The following is a 19623-nucleotide window of genomic DNA, read 5'->3' on the forward strand; positions in this document are numbered from 1 at the left end:
GATGTTCACCCCACTGCTTAATGTTCCAAAATGTACCCTGAATCTTATAGTGCTGGAGAAAATAAATAAATAAATAATTTAAAAAGCGAAATAAATAAATAAAAATAATAATAATTAAAAAACATAAAAAAATTAAATAAAATTGTTGCATGCCACACTTTATTTATTAGATATTTTTAATAATAAAATAGAAATATACTGTTTTTTAATAAATAATTTTTATTTACTGAAGGAAAAAAAAAACATAAACCATATCATAGCTGTGTTTGCTGGTAAAGCAAGTAAGCTAATATTTTCTCACACAGGACCAATAAGGGTTGGTTTATGTTTTTTTTTCTTCAGTAAATGAAAGTTAATTATTAAAAAAACAGTATATTTCTATTTTATTATTAAAAATATCTAATAAATAAAGTGTGGCATGCAATTATTTTTTTTTATTTTTTTTATTTATTTCGCTTTTTAAATTATTTATTTTTTCCAGCATTATAAGATTTAGGGTACATTCAGGGTATTGTCAGTGGTCATAATGTTATGCCTGGTCAATGTATGTGTATATATATATATATATATATATATATATATATATATATTTCACTTATTACAAAGTGTACTACAAATTACAAAAAAAATGTAATTTTTACATGCTCAAAAACAGAATCTCTGTAATGTTACAGACAGGTGGACACAAAGTTAACAGTAAAGCAGGATTGTAAGAATGTAATTGCTGGTTATGTTGGCACCACCTGTTTTACAGATTAAATACTATGTTTTATGGTCACTGTGTGTTTGGTGGGTTAGTTTGTCTAATTAAACAAATTAAACAATTGAATTGGTGGGCGGCACGGTGGCTTAGTGGCTAGCACTGTCGCCTCACAGCAAGAAGGTCCTGGGTTCGATCCCCGGGTGGGGCGGTCCAGGTCCTTTCTGTGCGGAGTTTGCTCCCACAGTCCAAAAACATGCCACCAGGCTAATTGGAAACACTGAATTGTCCTATAGATACCTAACCGCTAGTGCCGGTCCCAAGCCCAGATAAAATAGGGAGGGTTGTGTCAGGAAGGGCATCTGCCGTAAAAATTGTGCCAAATCGGTGCGGATCATGATCCGCAGAGAGCTGACCCCACAACCGAGCGGGACAAAGGCCGAGGAAAAAAGAAACAATTGAATTGGTAATTAGGATCAATAGGACTGTATTCACTGGATTATTGTAGAATCTAAGAATTGCTTAAAAATAACCTAAAAAAGAAGAAGAATGTGAAGTTAAAATGTTAACGAGCAAAATGTAATGATCGTTCATATAATTAAAATCTATTTAAATGCTTCAAAGCATTTTTAAGACTCTGGGGCTTTAATGAAGCAGCAAGTGCCGTCATGTCCAAATGGAGAAAACATGAAACAATGATGGATCTTTTCAGAATCCAGCCCACCAAACTTTTCACTAAAAAAAGTATTGTCAACTATTGTATTCTAGCTTCTTAGTTTCTTTGAACACAAAAGAAATTAAGGAGGTCAAACCTAATAACATCCTTAAAGCTTACCAATTTTAATTGATTTCAGGCATTAATCATAAATATTGGGATGCACTCTAAATTTTTTGGCACTCAAATGCAGCTTTAATATATGCTACTAAAATTTCCCTACCAATATTTTTTTCTTCATCCTTAGAGGTGTCAGTGACCTTCGAGAGGGATTCCTCCATGACCTATACTTTCCAAGAGCCCTTCTCAGTCATGCAGAACAGGACAACCCAGGTTTCCTCCTCATCCTCTGCATACACCAAGTCCAGAGACAACATGGCCCTCAGCTTCCTCACCACACACAGTCCTGCTATGCTGCTCACTGTTAACACCTTCAGCCAGCAGTACGTGGCCATCATCCTCGCTCGCAACGGTAAGAAACTTAATCAGAAGAACCCTGACCTTAACATCAGTAGGATGAATTGGAACACACTGGGGCAGAGTCATGCTTTCCCAATCAGCTTTATAATAAATAGCTATTTAATAATGTCAGCTCAAGCAGCCTTGAAGTTAATACAGTTTCTCAGTAAATAAGATGCAGCCACACCAGCAAACGCATTAATTACAGGATTTTTGTTGCACTGAAGTGCCTAAAGAGTTAGAATTTCCCATTCACTTAGCTGCAATGACAAGGTTAGCTGACAAGCATAGCTAATGACTTGTGTAAGTCTATCGTCTACCTGGCTGTGCTTAGTTTAAATGAGAAGAAGATTGTATTTTTCTTTAGTGAATAACTATTAAATGCTAAAAAAAAAAAAATTCCTGTCTCTATAGCAACCAAATGCTACTGAAATTTTCGCTAAACTACAAATTGTAACCATGGCTGTCGGTACCTTCTAAATGCTAGCAAAATTTACCTCAGTCTTGAGCTAACAAAATTGTACCAATCACTAACTAACAAATGTGGACGAAATGATTCACCACCAGCTACAAATGCTAACAAACAACATATCAGTTATTAGCTACACATGATGAAAAATAACCTCAGTTATTAGCTATGACAAGCTAATGCCTTGCGTAGGAGTTCTTGTTATCGTCTGGCTTGCTACACTTGGTTTGAAGGAGTTTTGCAGAAGATTGTAATTTTCTTTAGTGACTGATTATCAAATGTTAACAAAATGTTCCTGTCACTAGCAACCAAATGCTACTACATTTATTTTTTTTTGCTAGACTACAAATGTTAACAAATATTTACCTCGGTCACAAGAAACTAAAAGCTAACCTTAGCTAAATTTACCTCAGTGTCTAGCTATCAAATAGAAGTGTAAATATAGATGTCACTAGCTAACAAATGCTAACAACCATTTGGTTGTCACTACTTTCTAAATGCTAGCAAAAATTTACCTCAGTCTTGAGCTAACAAAATGCTAACAGAATTGTACCAATCACTAACAAATGTGGACAAAATGATTCACCACCAGCTACAAATGCTAACAAACAGATCAGACATGATGGAAAAATGACAAGCACATAGCTAATGACTTGCATAGGCGTTCTTGTTATCATCTATCTGGCTGTGCCTAGTTTATATAAGTTTTGCAGAAGATTGTATTTTTTTAGTGATCAACTAATAAATGCTAACAAAATGTCCTTGTCACTAGCAACCAAATGCTACTAATTTTTTCACTAGACTACAAATTGTAACAAACATTTACCTCAGTCTCAAGAAAATAAAAGCTAACTTTGGCAAAGTTTTCCACAGTGTCTAGCTATCAAATGGTAGTGTAAATGTAAATGTAGCTAACAAATGCTAACAACCATGGCTGTCATCACCTTCTAAATGCTAATATAATTTAACTAGCATAAATTAACTAACTACCAAATGCCAACAAAATGTTCCTGTCACTAGCAACCAAATGCTACTAAAATTTTCTTAAGTCGCAAGACTACAAATTTGTACAAATATTTACCTGTCACAAGAAACTAAAAGCTAACTTTAGCTAAATGTACCTGTGTCTACCTATGAAATTCTAATGAAAACATAGATGTCACAAGCTTACAAATGCTAACAACCAGCTTATTTTACACACCGCCCAATGCTGAAACATTCCCTAACTTGTTGTCACACAGTTGGCATGAATTATATCATTGATTTCAGATAATTAATTCTACAGATATGCACGCAAAGGGTGTGGCCACATATTTTTGATCATTTCTATATAGATGGACGCCACAAGGCTATTGACTTACCGAACCTGCTCTATAATTGTTAGCTATTAAAAATATCAGCTCAAGCAGCCTTGCGGTTAAAACAATCTTTCAGTAAATGAGAGCAGCCACGCCGCTAAAGCCAATAAGTTGGATTTATGTTGCATACAAGCGCCTGCTGAAGCTCAGATTTCTTATTTGTTTAAACGCTATGACAAGGTTACAGTTTTTTTCTGACATCTTTTACAGATTGCACAAAACTTTCAGCTGCCTTGAAACGGTGAAGAAAATGGCTTATTATTTTATCACTCATACAGTATTTTTATGTCATCAGAAGGATTGGACTATTCATTCCAAGTCTGGATTTTCCATTCACTTAAACACAATGACAAGGTTAGCTATGATAAGTACATAGCTAATGCCATGCGTAAGAGTTCTTGTTATCGTCTATCTGGCTGTGCTTGGTTTAAATGAGTTTTGCAGAATATTGTAATTTTCTTTAGCAACTAACTGTCAAATGCTAACAAATGTTCCTGTCACTAGCAACCAAATGCTACTAAAATTTTTGCTAGACTTAAGTCGCTAAACTACAAATTTTAACAAATATTCACCTCAGCCACAAGAAACTACAAGCTAACTTTAGCAAAATGTATCTCAGTGTCTAGCTATCAAATGCCAACAACCATGTGTCTGTCATTACCTTCTAAATGCTAGCAGGAATTTACCTCAGTCTTGAGCTAACACAATGCTAACAAAATTGTACCAATCACTAACTAACAATAGTGAACAAAATGATCCATCACCAGCTACAAATGCTAACAACAACAGTTCCGTTGTTAGCTACAAATGATGAAAAATTGCCTTAGTTACTAGCTACCAAATGCTAACAAATATTTACCTCAGTCACTAGCTTATTTTGATATCGCATTGCTCTTTTTTAACTTGTTAAATTATATCATTGATTTTAGATCATAATTTTTACAGATATGTGAGCAATGGGTGTGGCCACATATTTCTAGAAAATAGGAGTTCTTATCACCTATCTGGCTGTGCTTGCTTTGAATGAGTTTTGCAGAAGATTGTAATTTTCTTTAGTGACTATCCAATGCTATAAATTTTAACAAATATTTACCTCAGTCACAAGACACCAAAAGCTAACTTTAGCTAAATATACATCAGAACCTAGCTATCAAATGCTAATAAAATGTAGATGTCACTAGCTAACAAATGCGAACAACCATGGCTGTCAGTACCTTCTAAATTCTTATATAATTTAACTAGCATAAATTAACTACCAAATGCCAACAAAATGTTACTGTCACTAGCAACTAAATGCTACTTAAATCTTCCTAAATAGCTAGACTACAAATTTTAACAAAAGTTCAACTCAGTCACAAGAAACTCAAAGCTAACTTAGCTAAATTTACCACAGTGTCTAGCCATCAAATGCTACTGAAAATGTAGATGTCACTAACTTACAAATGCTAACAACCATGGCTGTCAGTACATTGTAAATGCTAACATAAATTTACCTCAGTCTTGAGCTAACAAAATGCCAACAAAATCATACCAATCACCAACTAACAAATGTGGACAAAATGATCCACCACCAGCTACAAATGCTAACAAACAACAGATCAGTTGTTAGCTACAAATAATGAAAAATTACCTTAGTTACTAGCTACCAAATGCTAAAAAATACTTACCTTAGTCACTAGCTTGTTTTGACATATTGCATTGCTCTCTTGTTGCCACAAGCTTGGCATAAATTTCATAGTTTATTTTAGATAATTATTTTACAGACATGTAAGCAATTGGTGTGGCAACTAAAAGCTAAATTTACTTTAGTGTCTAGCTATCAAATGGTAATGTAAATGTAGATGTCACTAGCTAACAAATGCTAACAAACATGGCTGTCAGTACGTTCTAAATGCTAACATAAATTTACCTCAGTCTTGAGCTAACAAAATGCTAACAAAATCATACCAATCACCTACTATTTGGACTATTTATTCTATAGATTCTTTCCATGTTTTTGTCTTGGGTCTGGAATATTCCAGCTACCTCCTGGTGGGTCTACCCATGTCCATCATGCCTGGTTTCCAATCACAATACCCACAACTCGGAGCTTTATTCACTGGCTTCCAGTTGACCTCAACAATGCTTGTCTACAAAGCCAAAACAGGCCTTAAAGGACTTTCCAAACTCTGTTCTGTAGCTCTTACAACTCCGTTCTGTAGCTCTTACCCTTCAAAAAAGAGTCTGGGTTGTCTTGTTTAAGCCCTCAGGACTCAAGGAAGATAGGCATCAAGGCTTTTCTGTACTGATATTCAGGTGGGGGAAAAACGTCTTCAGAAATTTGTTTCCTATACTTACGTTATCTTCACAGAGGGCTTGAGGAAATTTTTGTTCTTAGACAACGATCCTTTTGTAGTTGAGAAAGGAAATGTCTACTGGGGGGAACACAAAGTACTTCAGAAAGTCGCTCTGGATGAATGCATTTGCTGAATGTAAATGTACAGCTTTCAAAGTGTACTTATTTAAAACAGGACACTATATGGCTAAAACAAGTAAACACCCCTGTAATTATTAAAATCTTGGTTTTCAGACCTGACTAGTAGTCTTAGATGCTGGGGGTAGGGTCTGAGCAAGTTCAAATGTGTTAAAGTCATGAGCAAGTGTTATCAAAATCAGAAAAGTGATATTATGTCAGGAAAGCAAACAGGGTAATGGTTACTCATTTGGAGAAACCGATGATGGTGGTGTGTTAGTGTGTGTTGTGCTGGTCTGAGTAGATAAGACAAAGCAGCGCTGCTGGAGTTTTTAAACACCTCACTGTCACTGCTGGACTGAGAATAGTCCACCAAACAAAAATATGCAGCCAACAGCACCCCGTGGGCAGCATCCTGTGACCACTGATGAAGGTCTGGAAGATGACCGACTCAAACAGCAGCAACAGATGAGTGATCGTCTCTGACTTTATATCTACAAGGTGGACCAACTAGGTAGGAGTGTCTAATAGAGTGGACAGTGAGTGGACTCGGTATTTAAACACTCCAGCAGCACTGCTGTGTCTGATCCACTCATACCAGCACAACACACACTAACACACCACCACCATGTCAGTGTCACTGCAGTGCTGAGAATGATCCAACACCCAAATAATATCTGCTCTGTGGGGGTCCTGACCATTGAAGAACAGAGAAAAAGGAGGTTAAAAAAGTATGTAGAGAATCAGATAGGCTACAGTCAGTAATTGTAGAACAACAAAGTGCTTTTATATGGTAAGTGGAGCTGATAAAATGGACAGTGAGTAGAAACAATGAGGTGGTTTTAATGTTATGGCTGTGTGTGTATAATTAATTTAATATAATTAACGAGTAAGACTACAACACTTGAACTTGATAATGATTGGGATCAGATGTATAATGTACTTTCCTTATAGTTTTTTCTGCTGGCAAATCATAACTGTGCTAATTCCAAAAATGCAGCTAATTCACACCCTTGCGAATATTAAAAGATAATGTAGGATTTTGTCCTTTATAATCCTTCACATATGCCATAAAGAGAAACGTTTAAAATGCCAGTGTGTCACATGTTCATACAAAATCTTTTTGCCTCATGGATTTGTATGGGAGGAAAACCAAAGTACATATTGACATGTTTTGCATCGAGCAAAGAGCTAGAGGCTCAAATAAATGAATATTTTTAAATTTTTCAAAAAGACCACCAGAGTCCTGATCGAACTGGCTACATATAAACACTTTGCCTCATGCTGAGTTCCAAACTCCTTTAAAATGCCTTTAGACGTGTCATGGTAATCATAAAATCCCAGAGGACTTTAAAAGCGGGTGGTTTAGATTTTAGGTTTAAATCATGTTTTGATTTCTAGAAATAAGAGGAAAGAAAAGTCAGTGCCCTTCTTCTGCTTTATACACACAATTTACACACACACACACACACACATATATATATATATATATATACAGTATATCACAAAAGTGAGTACACCCCTCACATTTCTGCAAATGTTTCATTATATCTTTTCATGGGACAACACTATAGAAATGAAACTTGGATATAACTTAGAGTAGTCAGTGTACAGCTTGTATAGCAGTGTAGATTTACTGTCTTCTGAAAATAACTCAACACACAGCCATTAATGTCTAAATAGCTGGCAACATAAGTGAGTACACCCCACAGTGAACATGTCCAAATTGTGCCCAAATGTGTCGTTGTCCCTCCCTGGTGTCATGTGTCAAGGTCCCAGGTGTAAATGGGGAGCAGGGCTGTTAAATTTGGGGTTTTGGGTACAATTCTCTCATACTGGCCACTGGATATTCAACATGGCACCTCATGGCAAAGAACTCTCTGAGGATGTGAGAAATAGAATTGTTGCTCTCCACAAAGATGGCCTGGGCTATAAGAAGATTGCTAACACCCTGAAACTGAGCTACAGCATGGTGACCAAGGTCATACAGCGGTTTTCCAGGACAGGTTCCACTTGGAACAGGCTTCGCCAGGGTCGACCAAAGAAGTTGAGTCCACGTGTTTGGCGTCATATCCAGAGGTTGGCTTTAAAAAATAGACACATGAGTGCTGCCAGCATTGCTGCAGAGGTTGAAGACGTGGGAGGTCAGCCTGTCAGTGCTCAGACCATACGCCGCACACTGCATCAACTCGGTCTGCATGGTCGTCATCCCAGAAGGAAGCTGACGCACAAGAAAGCCCGCAAACAGTTTGCTGAAGACAAGCAGTCCAAGAACATGGATTACTGGAATGCCCTGTGGTCTGACGAGACCAAGATAAACTTGTTTGGCTCAGATGGTGTCCAGCATGTGTGGCGGCATCCTGGTGAGAAGTACCAAGACAACTGTATCTTGCCTACAGTCAAGCATGGTGGTGGTAGCATCATGGTCTTGGGCTGCATGAGTGTTGCTGGCACTGGGGAGCTGCAGTTCATTGAGGGAAACATGAATTCCAACATGTACTGTGACATTCTGAAACAGAGCATGATCCCCTCCCTTCGAAAACTGGGCCTCATGGCAGTTTTCCAACAGGATAACGACCCCAAACACAACCTCCAAGATGACAACTGCCTTGCTGAGGAAGCTGAAGGTAAAGGTGATGGACTAAACCCAATTGAGCACCTGTGGCGCATCCTCAAGTGGAAGGTGGAGGAGTTCAAGGTGTCTAACATCCACCAGCTCCGTGATGTCATCATGGAGGAGTGGAAGAGGATTCCAGTAGCAACCTGTGCAGCTCTGGTGAATTCCATGCCCAGGAGGGTTAAGGCAGTGCTGGATAATAATGGTGGTCACACAAAATATTGACACTTTGGGCACAATTTGGACATGTTCACTGTCCAAGTTTTAGTTCTATAGTGTTGTCCCATGAAAAGATATAATAAAATATTTGCAGAAATGTGAGGGGTGTACTCACTTTTGTGATACACTGTATATATACTGTATATATATACGTATACACAAATGATAATAAATTATATCAATTTTTTTTCCTTTAGGGAGTTTGCAGATTTGGTACCAGCTACATAAGGAGCGAAGGCCCAGTGTGTTCAGCCCTGTGCTCACCAATCTAGCCGATGGGAAACTTCATCGACTCCGACTTCACAGAGAGGGCAAGGATGTGTATGTGCAGGTCAGTTCTAATACACTCGGTGACCGTTTAAACAAATGAACACAATACAGTGTGTCTTGATTTATTGAACCTTTCAGACTGCCAATCTCTGATGCAAATAGCATCATCATGCTGTTACCACCATGTTACACAGATGGGAATGGGGATGATGTTTAAGGGTGTGTGTATACTTGTCAGCTTTGTTTGATTAAAATACACCCTGGTGTGATTGCACTTTAAGTCTGATTTGTGACAGTAAACGTTGGTGTGCACCAAATAAGTGGACCGAGATCATCTACGCGGGTTCGGCTTGGTCCATTTCTAAACAAATTCTGTTGCGATTCATTTCAGATAGAAACACAATCAAATTAATCAAATGCATCTAAACAAACCAAACAGTTTGTGATGTCACAAGATGTAACACTAAATGTGCAGTGGATGATTTTCGGTCACTGTTTTGACTCCCTTTATCATTTTACCACATCTTACTGTGCATTAAATTCAGCATCAGGCATTGTTTAGATGACTGCCTTTCAAAATATCAAAATATATGACATACATGTTTTTTATATAATAACATTTGAGAGTGTAAACGCTAAGCAAACCAGGTTTTAAATATATCTATCATTTTCTTGTTTGGTTCAGACCAAGGGAACCAAACTACATGTATAAACACAATCTTAAACCCAAACATAGCACTTAATATAAAAGTAGAAAAGTACCACCACAGTCTCATCAGTCTACATGCTTGAAAATTGCACCACTTTAATAAAAGTCTGTTTGGTTTAAGACCTTGGATATGGTCTTAGACCAAACTGCCTGCAATAGCAGCCAATGACCTCTTCATTTTAAGAGTTACAGGTGGTGTAACAGAGGAATTTTCAACAGATGTCAAGAGGGGTCAAATATTTTAATCAGGGTCTTCATTTTAGCTTTTTTTTAATTATGTGCAGTAATTATAGGTCAGATTTTCAAAACAAGATTCATTATAAGCTAATAAAACATATGACATATTTTAATGGCCTTTTTACCCGTCTTTATCAAAAGTGCCAATAATTCTTAGGTTGAATACTTAATATAGCCAAATGTATGTGGATACCACTATTAATACGTTCATGACAACAAGTTTGGGAATGTCCTTTGCTGTTTCAGCAGGACTGTACACAAAACAAGGTCCATAAAGACATGGCTTGGTGTGTAGGGACAGTGACCTGCACAGAGATGTGACGACAACCCAATGGATTTTTTGCGTCAACTGCAAGGCAAACCTTTTTACCAAAATCAGTGACTGATTTTACAAGTATTTAGTTTGTTATCAAATAATCACAAACTGAAAAAAGAGTGGGTGCTGTTATGGCCACAAAGGGGTCTTGCAACATCATATTAGTGCCTGTTGTTTCAGAATGGTTATGGTCAGGTGCCTACTTACTTTTGACTACATAAAATATAGAAATATAAAGACATAGAGAAATCCCTGCTTAAATCTAAATGCTTTTTGTTTGTTTGTTTGCCTGAATCTTTTTAACAGGTGGATCAGGACAGTAAGAAATACACCCTCTCACATGACTCTGACTTTAACTCCATGAGGTCACTAACCCTCGGAAAGGTTACAGGTAATATATAAACAAAATCTCTTTGGTTTTCAGATGCGCTTAATGTCTTTCCTGTATTGTCATGGTAGAGTGTGTGTTATTACGAGAATGAAGCCGTCAATGTCATTTCTGACTCCTGGCTACTCTATGAATAATGCTTTTCCATTTATTTATGTAGGTGTGTTAATGGCTCATTCATTGTTCTTTTGATTGTATCCATCCATATTGTTGATAGCCGGTTATCTGGGCTTCAAGTGAGAGATTATGTTTTATTTGGTCAGGAATCCAGTGATTTGTCTTCTTTGCCGTCCAAATTACTCTCAAAACTCTAAGCCAGCACCAAGGATCAAAATCATTGCTATTCTTCCTGTCCTGCTTTTTATTGTACAGATTTTACATCCATGAAGAACCACATAGAAGACCATAGTGAATGAAGATCTTTTTGCTAGAGTTCCTATCCTTATAGTCTATTCCTTAACTGTCCTTGTTATGGCATTCAGGCCTTCCTGATTTTCCTATGAGTGTTGTGTCATCTCCATTGATGTTATTGATCTTCCAGCAGTCTTGAATCCTCAGTCATCTTCCTGTTTCTTTCGTTATATCTTTAGTGTACATGTTAAACAAAAATAGTGGCAGAATGTAGTCTTGTCTAACTTCTATGCCAATGTGGAACCAGTTTGTAAGTCAAAGATTGGAAATTAAATAAAGGTCATAGATTAAATGTCCCAAATGTTTCTGAAATGGGGTTTGTAGATAACAAATGTAAGGGCATTAAGGGCATTGCTCAAGGGCCCAACAGTGGCAACCTGGTCGTGGTGGGGCTTGAACCATCAACCTGTCAATTACTAGTCCAGTACCTTAACCGCTAGGCTACGAGGTTAAAATGCAGTTAAAAAGCTTTGACTGATCATTCACTTTGAATAAATATGATTTATGTTCTAAACCCAATAAAAATAAAAATAAAATCTTTTTGGCAGAAGACCTTCAATATCTACTCAAATTTTTGTAGGGTTTGGAATGTTGTTTACACTTAGACACAGTGAGGTTAAATCAGAGACCTTAGAAAGAATACATTTGCACATTTCTTTAGTCTTGAGGGGAAATCTAAATTATTCTGATATCCAGACAGTAAAAAAAATCTTTAGACTAAAATGGACTAAACATTCTTACAAATTATTTCATCCTGGCCTTCAAGCAAAGCAGGGCTACACCATGGAAAGGTCACCAATAAATTCTAGGGCATCACACACACCCATATTCTCACTCATTAACAGTCAGCTAACCATCTGCTGTATGTTTCTGGGGGACTGGAGTAAGCTAAAGGACCTAAGGAAGCCCACTGGGACATAGAAAGAACATGTAAACTACTGTATTTTACAAATAGTGATTAAAGACAAGGACCAAACCCAGAAACCCAGTTCCCATAGTAACATAAACATTTTTTTTTTAATCTTAGCAGGTAGTGATGCACTGGACGAGGACGTTTCCCAAGCAGGATCTAAAGGTTTCATCGGCTGCTTTTCGTCAGTTCAGTACAATCACATAGCTCCACTAAAAGCCGCACTGCTTAACCGTGGGAGCTCCTTGGTCAGCATACGAGGCCCTTTGCTGGAGTCTAACTGTGGAGCTCTGGCTGATTCATCAACCTCCAAATCCCGTTCGGGTAAGTTTTCAGATAAAGCACATATTATATTTTAGTCGAGGTTTGGCTGTAATCTCAGCTCCCAGAGTGTAATAAAACACCAAACTGTTGGATGATTTCTAAATGTCTGACTGGGGAAAAGCTCGTGTGTACACTCTGATAAATGTTTTCTCTCTCTCTCTCATTCAGACAATGGGGAGGAAGTGGGTAAAGATAACAAGCACGGTGAAGACGACACCCAAAGAGATTCGGCGGTAATTGGAGGTGCGTTATATTACCCCAATCTACTTTACTGCACCATTTGTAGAAGCTAGTGGAGTGTGAAATGAGCAGCAGCTATGCTACAGGTCCTCTGGCACTCAGCTTTTCCTTCAGCCGCTTCTATTTCTGAAATGTGTAATGGCTATATTGATCATGTTTAATCTGCTGTGCATACTGGTAAGGGAGTGTGGAAATAAAATACCCCCCTAGAAAGCATCAAGAGACCTGAAGCTCAGCTACTTCATGGTAACCCTATGGACATGAAAAAGGAATCAGCTGTGATCTATTTGCAATTTAAGTTGGAAATTTCTGGCAACAGGAGGCGGAGCAAATTTTGGAGATGCAAAATGGGCGGAGTCAGCAAAGAGGAAAAAGTTGAGCAAAGACCAACAATGTTTAACTTTGAAACTCTAAGCAGGTGTTGCACTGCTTAGCTTAGCTGTTTCAGATAATACAATTTATAAGAGCAGATAATATATATATATATACAGTGTATCACAAAAGTGAGTACACCCCTCACATTTCTGCAAATATTTCATTATATCTTTTCATGGGACAACACTATAGACATGAAACTTGGATATAACTTAGAGTAGTCAGTGTACAGCTTGTATAGCAGTGTAGATTTACTGTCTTCTGAAAATAACTCAACACACAGCCATTAATGTCTAAATAGCTGGCAACATAAGTGAGTACACCCCACAGTGAACATGTCCAAATTGTGCCCAAATGTGTCGTTGTCCCTCCCTGGTGTCATGTGTCAAGGTCCCAGGTGTAAATGGGGAGCAGGGCTGTTAAATTTGGTGTTTTGGGTACAATTCTCTCATACTGGCCACTGGATATTCAACATGGCACCTCATGGCAAAGAACTCTCTGAGGATGTGAGAAATAGAATTGTTGCTCTCCACAAAGATGGCCTGGGCTATAAGAAGATTGCTAACACCCTGAAACTGAGCTACAGCATGGTGGCCAAGGTCATACAGCGGTTTTCCAGGACAGGTTCCACTCGGAACAGGCTTCGCCAGGATCGACCAAAGAAGTTGAGTCCACGTGTTCGGCGTCATATCCAGAGGTTGGCTTTAAAAAATAGACACATGAGTGCTGCCAGCATTGCTGCAGAGGTTGAAGACGTGGGAGGTCAGCCTGTCAGTGCTCAGACCAAACGCCGCACACTGCATCAACTCGGTCTGCACGGTCGTCATCCCAGAAGGAAGCTGACGCACAAGAAAGCCCGCAAACAGTTTGCTGAAGACAAGCAGTCCAAGAACATGGATTACTGGAATGCCCTGTGGTCTGACAAGACCAAGATAAACTTGTTTGGCTCAGATGGTGTCCAGCATGTGTGGCGGCGCCCTGGTGAGAAGTACCAAGACAACTGTATCTTGCCTACAGTCAAGCATGGTGGTGGTAGCATCATGGTCTTGGGCTGCATGAGTGTTGCTGGCACTGGGGAGCTGCAGTTCAGAGGGAAATATGAATTCCAACATGTACTGTGACATTCTGAAACAGAGCATGATCCCCTCCCTTCGAAAACTGGGCCTCATGGCAGTTTTCCAACAGGATAACGACCTCAAACACAACCTCCAAGATGACAACTGCCTTGCTGAGGAAGCTGAAGGTAAAGGTGATGGACTAAACCCAATTGAGCACCTGTGGCGCATCCTCAAGTGGAAGGTGGAGGAGTTCAAGGTGTCTAACATCCACCAGCTCCGTAATGTCATCATGGAGGAGTGGAAGAGGATTCCAGTAGCAACCTGTGCAGCTCTGGTGAATTCCATGCCCAGGAGGATTAAGGCAGTGCTGGATAATAATGGTGGTCACACAAAATATTGACACTTTGGGCACAATTTGGACATGTTCACTGTGGGGTGTACTCACTTATGTTGCCAGCCATTTAGACATTAATGGCTGTGTGTTGAGTTATTTTCAGAAGACAGTAAATCTACACTGCTATACAAGCTGTACACTGACTACTCTAAGTTATATCCAAGTTTTATTTCTATAGTGTTGTCCCATGAAAATATATAATAAAATATTTGCAGAAATGTGAGGGGTGTACTCACTTTTGTGATACACTGTATATATGCATAACATTATAACCACCTTCCTAATATTGTGGAACACCATTCTGTCAGAACCAGCATTAACTTCTTCAGCAATTTGAGCTACAGTAGCTCGTCTGTTGGATCGGTCCACATGCGCCAGCCTTCGCTCCCCACGTGCATCGATGAGCCTTGGCCGCCCATGACCCTGTCGTTGGTTTACCACTGTTCCTTTCCTTGAACCACTTTTGATAGATACTGACCACTGCAGACCGGGAACACCCCACAACTGAAATTGAGTTAAACACACTCAAATCCGTGAAGTTATTTATGTATTCAAGTATGTATGTGTGTATTTATTTATTTATTTTGAATCTTAGTAAAGTGATTTTGGAGTCAATATGCCATATACAATGACCTAACATTTACAGTATATATATACAGTGTATCACAAAAGTGAGTACACCCATCACATTTCTGCAAATATTTCATTATATCTTTTCATGGGACAACACTATAGACATGAAACTTGGATATAACTTAGAGTAGTCAGTGTACAACTTGTATAGCAGTGTAGATTTACTGTCTTCTGAAAATAACTCAACACACAACCATTAATGTCTAAATAGCTGGCAACATAAGTGAGTACACCCCACAGTGAACATGTCCAAATTGTGCCCAAATGTGTCGTTGTCCCTCCCTGGTGTCATGTGTCAAGGTCCCAGGTGTAAATGGGGAGCAGGGCTGTTAAATTTGGTGTTTTGGGTACAATTCTCTCATACTGGCCACTGGATATTCAACATGGCACCTCATGGCAAAGAACTCTCTGAGGATGTGAGAAATAGAATTGTTGCTCTCCACAAAGATGGCCTGGGCTATAAGAAGATTGCTAACACCCTGAAACTGAGCTACAGCATGGTGGCCAAGGTCATACAGCGGTTTTCCAGGACAGGTTCCACTCGGAACAGGCTTCGCCAGGGTCGACCAAAGAAGTTGAGTCCACGTGTTCGGCGTCATATCCAGAGGTTGGCTTCAAAAAATAGACACATGAGTGCTGCCAGCATTGCTGCAGAGGTTGAAGACGTGGGAGGTCAGCCTGTCAGTGCTCAGACCAAACGCCGCACACTGCATCAACTCGGTCTGCATGGTCGTCATCCCAGAAGGAAGCTGCCGCACAAGAAAGCCAGCAAACAGTTTGCTGAAAACAAGCAGTCAAAGAACATGGATTACGGGAATGCCCTGTGGTCTGACGAGACCAAGATAAACTTGTTTGGCTCAGATGGTGTCCAGCATGTGTGGCGGCGCCCTGGTGAGAAGTACCAAGACAACTGTATCTTGCCTACAGTCAAGCATGGTGGTGGTAGCATCATGGTCTTGGGCTGCATGAGTGTTGCTGGCACTGGGGAGCTGCGGTTCATTGAGGGAAACATGAATTCCAACATGTACTGTGACATTCTGAAACAGAGCATGATCCCCTCCCTTCGAAAACTGGGCCTCATGGCAGTTTTCCAACAGGATAACGACCCCAAACACACCTTGCTGAGGAAGCTGAAGGTAAAGGTGATGGACTAAACCCAATTGAGCACCTGTGGCGCATCCTCAAGTGGAAGGTGGAGGAGTTCAAGGTGTCTAACATCCACCAGCTCCGTGATGTCATCATGGAGGAGTGGAAGAGGATTCCAGTAGCAACCTGTGCAGCTCTGGTGAATTCCATGCCCAGGAGGGTTAAGGCAGTGCTGGATAATAATGGTGGTCACACAAAATATTGACACTTTGGGCACAATTTGGACATGTTCACTGTGGGGTGTACTCACTTATGTTGCCAGCCATTTAGACATTAATGGCTGTGTGTTGAGTTATTTTCAGAAGACAGTAAATCTACACTGCTATACAAGTTGTACACTGACTACTCTAAGTTATATCCAAGTTTTATTTCTATAGTGTTGTCCCATTAAAAGATATAATAAAATATTTGCAGAAATGTGAGGGGTGTACTCACTTTTGTGATACACTGTATATGTATTATTTTCTTAATTTGCTTCTCTTGTACACATTATACTGGCCTACTGGGTTCAGCAAATTCAAAGGTTGAGAGTTCTAATCCCAGCTATGCAGCCACTGTTGGGCCCTAGAGGAAGTCCCTAAATCCTCTCAGCTCCAGAGATGCTGTGCAATGGCTGACCTTGCGAAAAAAAGAATTGTAATGTACACCTGTATATGTATATATGAGAAATCCCATTCTTCTAGGGGCAGTTGTAGCCTAGTGGTTAAGGTACTGAACTAGCAATCAAAAGATTGCTGGTTCAAGCCCCACAACTGCCTGGTTGCCGCTGTTGGGCCCTCAACTGCAAGGCCCTCAACCCTCAATTGCGTAGACAATAAGCTGTCACAGTACTGTAAGTGGCTTTGGATAAAAGCATTTGCTTAATGCTGTAAATGTTAATGTACTCTTTTTTAATGTACATATTCCATGTCATGTAGCCAACAAAGATAATATATAGGGCTAGATATACTGGCTTATACTGGCTTATATATATAGCCTTGTGTGTCTGTGTTTTTGTCTTTCCCTGCATAATTATGTGAAGTTAATCTAATGTGTCATTTATTTTTCAGGTGTGGTCACAGCTGTCGTTTTTGTAATAATGTGCATGGTGGCCGTGATGGCACGCTTCCTGTACCAGCACAGACAGGACCGAAGAACGGCTAGCATTCAGGAAAAAGAGCAAAGACGCAGCCTCGAAGCTGCCTACAGGGCGGAACTGCACCTGAACCAGACTATACGAGACAGTATGAAGGAGTACTACATCTGATGGACACGCAAAGCCTGTAGCGGTCAGTCGTTCCTGCTTGAGTTTTAGTCCTTCTGCACGCATGTAGTGCGGACCTCATATAGCAAGGGCTGGGTGGACGAGATCCTTCGCTGCTGGTTTTGGAAACTGTAGGGATCTTTGGATCTAGGTAGGTAGTAGCTAGTAGATGCCCAACCTGCTGGCCCAGAGGTCTGGTTGGTGATGTATGGTGATGGTGTTACCAAGAGAGTCCCTGCAATTCTTTGACAATATTTCTCTGTGAGGATCCAAAAACAAGTCTGCAGCTCGGTTTATTAATTCTGGGCTTATGCTTTGATCCATGAATTCAAAATAGCTGGACGGGATGAGTATCTACTGCACGAGGTGTTCAACAATCCACTCATGCTCATATTATATTTTCTCCCAAACTACTTTAAATGAGTCCGCCAGCACATATATAAGATTAAACATCATAAGTGAAAGCTGGCAGGAGTCAATATTCACTTTTAGATTATTCTTAGGTGTATAAAATCGATTATATAAATGATATATTTCCAACTTGAAGGACTCCAGAGCTATGACCCCAAGTCTATCAATAAGCTTTGTGATCAATTGAAAAGTTGTGGGCACAAGTAAATATAAAAAAAGTCTAAACACCCTTACTGAGGGGAGCTTGAGTGGTGCAGCAATGTACTAGCCCACTGAGCCCACCACTGAGACTCAGAGTCAGAGTTCGAGTCTCAGTGGTGGCAGCATTGTCAGGTGCTCTACCAAACTGGTACTGTATTGTTAAGGAGGAGACACTGATTTAAATAAGGGTGTGTAGACTTTTTGAATGCAGTAAATATCTAGATTTTTTGCCTGACGTCTGTGAAATACGAATCATATATACAACTCCAAATCAGAAAAAGTTGGGACAGCATGGAAAATGCAAATAATAAGAAAAAGACAGAGTTTCTTACATTTACTTTGGCTTTTATTTCATTGCAGACAGGATGAACCTGAGATATTTCATGTGTTATCTGCTCAACTTCATTTCATTTATTAATAAACCTCCATTCCTGCATTTTAGACTAGCAACACATTAAAAAAAAGTTGGGACAGTCATACTTTTTCACCACACTTAAAAGATGTTTTAGCACTGAGGATACCAAGTGATTTGGTGTTTCGGTCTGGATGTTCCTTTTCGTCCTTTTAGCCTTTGGTCCGGACCACACGGTGTCCATTTTTTTCAAAACAGACCTGGAATGCTGATTCATCTGACCACAATACACGCTTCCACTGTGTGCTGGTCCATCCTAGATGCCTCCGTGCCAGAGAAGTCGACGCCGCTTCTGGACATGGTTAACATAAGGCTTCTTTTTTGCACAGTAAAGTTTTAAGTGGCATTTGTGCATGTGCTTGACAAAGGTTTGCCAAGGTAATCCCTTGCCTGTGTGGTTATGTCAGCTATTGTTGAGTGGCGGTTCTTGATGTAGTGCCGTCTGAGGGATCAAAGATCACAGGCATTCAGCTTAAGTTTGCACCCTTGGCCTTTACGCACTGAAATTACTCCCGATTCCTTGAGTGGTTTAATGATATTATGCACTGTAGAGGGAGAAATATGCAAATCCCTTCCAATCTTTCGTTGAGGTACATTGTTTTTAAACATTTTAATCATTTTCTCATGTATTTGTTGACAAACTGGAGATTCTCTGATCATCTTTGCTCATCAAAGCCTTTCTTGGATGCTGCTTTTGTACCAAACCATTATTACAATCACCTGTTGACATCACCTGTTTGAAATCACATCATTATTTAGTTTTTTCACCTTATTACTAGCCTTAAATTGCCCCCGTCCCAACTTTTTTTTGGAATGTGTTGCAGGCCTGAAATGCAGGAGGTATATTAACAAATAAAAAGAAGTTGAGCAGACAAAACATTAAATATCTTGGGTTCAAACTGTCTGCAATCAAATAAAAGTCAAAGTAAATGTAAGGAACACTGCATTTTTATTTT

At 39.3% G+C, this 19623-nt stretch overlaps 1 protein-coding gene across 1 annotated transcript in view; it reads left to right on the top strand.

The window, feature by feature from the left end:
• Nucleotides 1-17646, top strand: part of cntnap5a (contactin associated protein family member 5a) — a 190231-nt gene extending 172585 nt beyond the window's left edge. Inside the window, exons 19-24 of the mRNA XM_063005402.1 lie at nucleotides 1663-1887; nucleotides 9187-9320; nucleotides 10828-10912; nucleotides 12348-12554; nucleotides 12723-12797; nucleotides 17450-17646. Of these exons, the coding sequence (XP_062861472.1) occupies nucleotides 1663-1887; nucleotides 9187-9320; nucleotides 10828-10912; nucleotides 12348-12554; nucleotides 12723-12797; nucleotides 17450-17646 (923 nt within the window). The remainder of the gene's footprint in view (nucleotides 1-1662; nucleotides 1888-9186; nucleotides 9321-10827; nucleotides 10913-12347; nucleotides 12555-12722; nucleotides 12798-17449) is intronic.
• Nucleotides 17647-19623: the final 1977 nt, after the last annotated feature.

The sequence above is a fragment of the Trichomycterus rosablanca genome, chromosome 12, assembly GCF_030014385.1.
Source record: "Trichomycterus rosablanca isolate fTriRos1 chromosome 12, fTriRos1.hap1, whole genome shotgun sequence".
Classification (NCBI taxonomy): domain Eukaryota; kingdom Metazoa; phylum Chordata; class Actinopteri; order Siluriformes; family Trichomycteridae; genus Trichomycterus; species Trichomycterus rosablanca.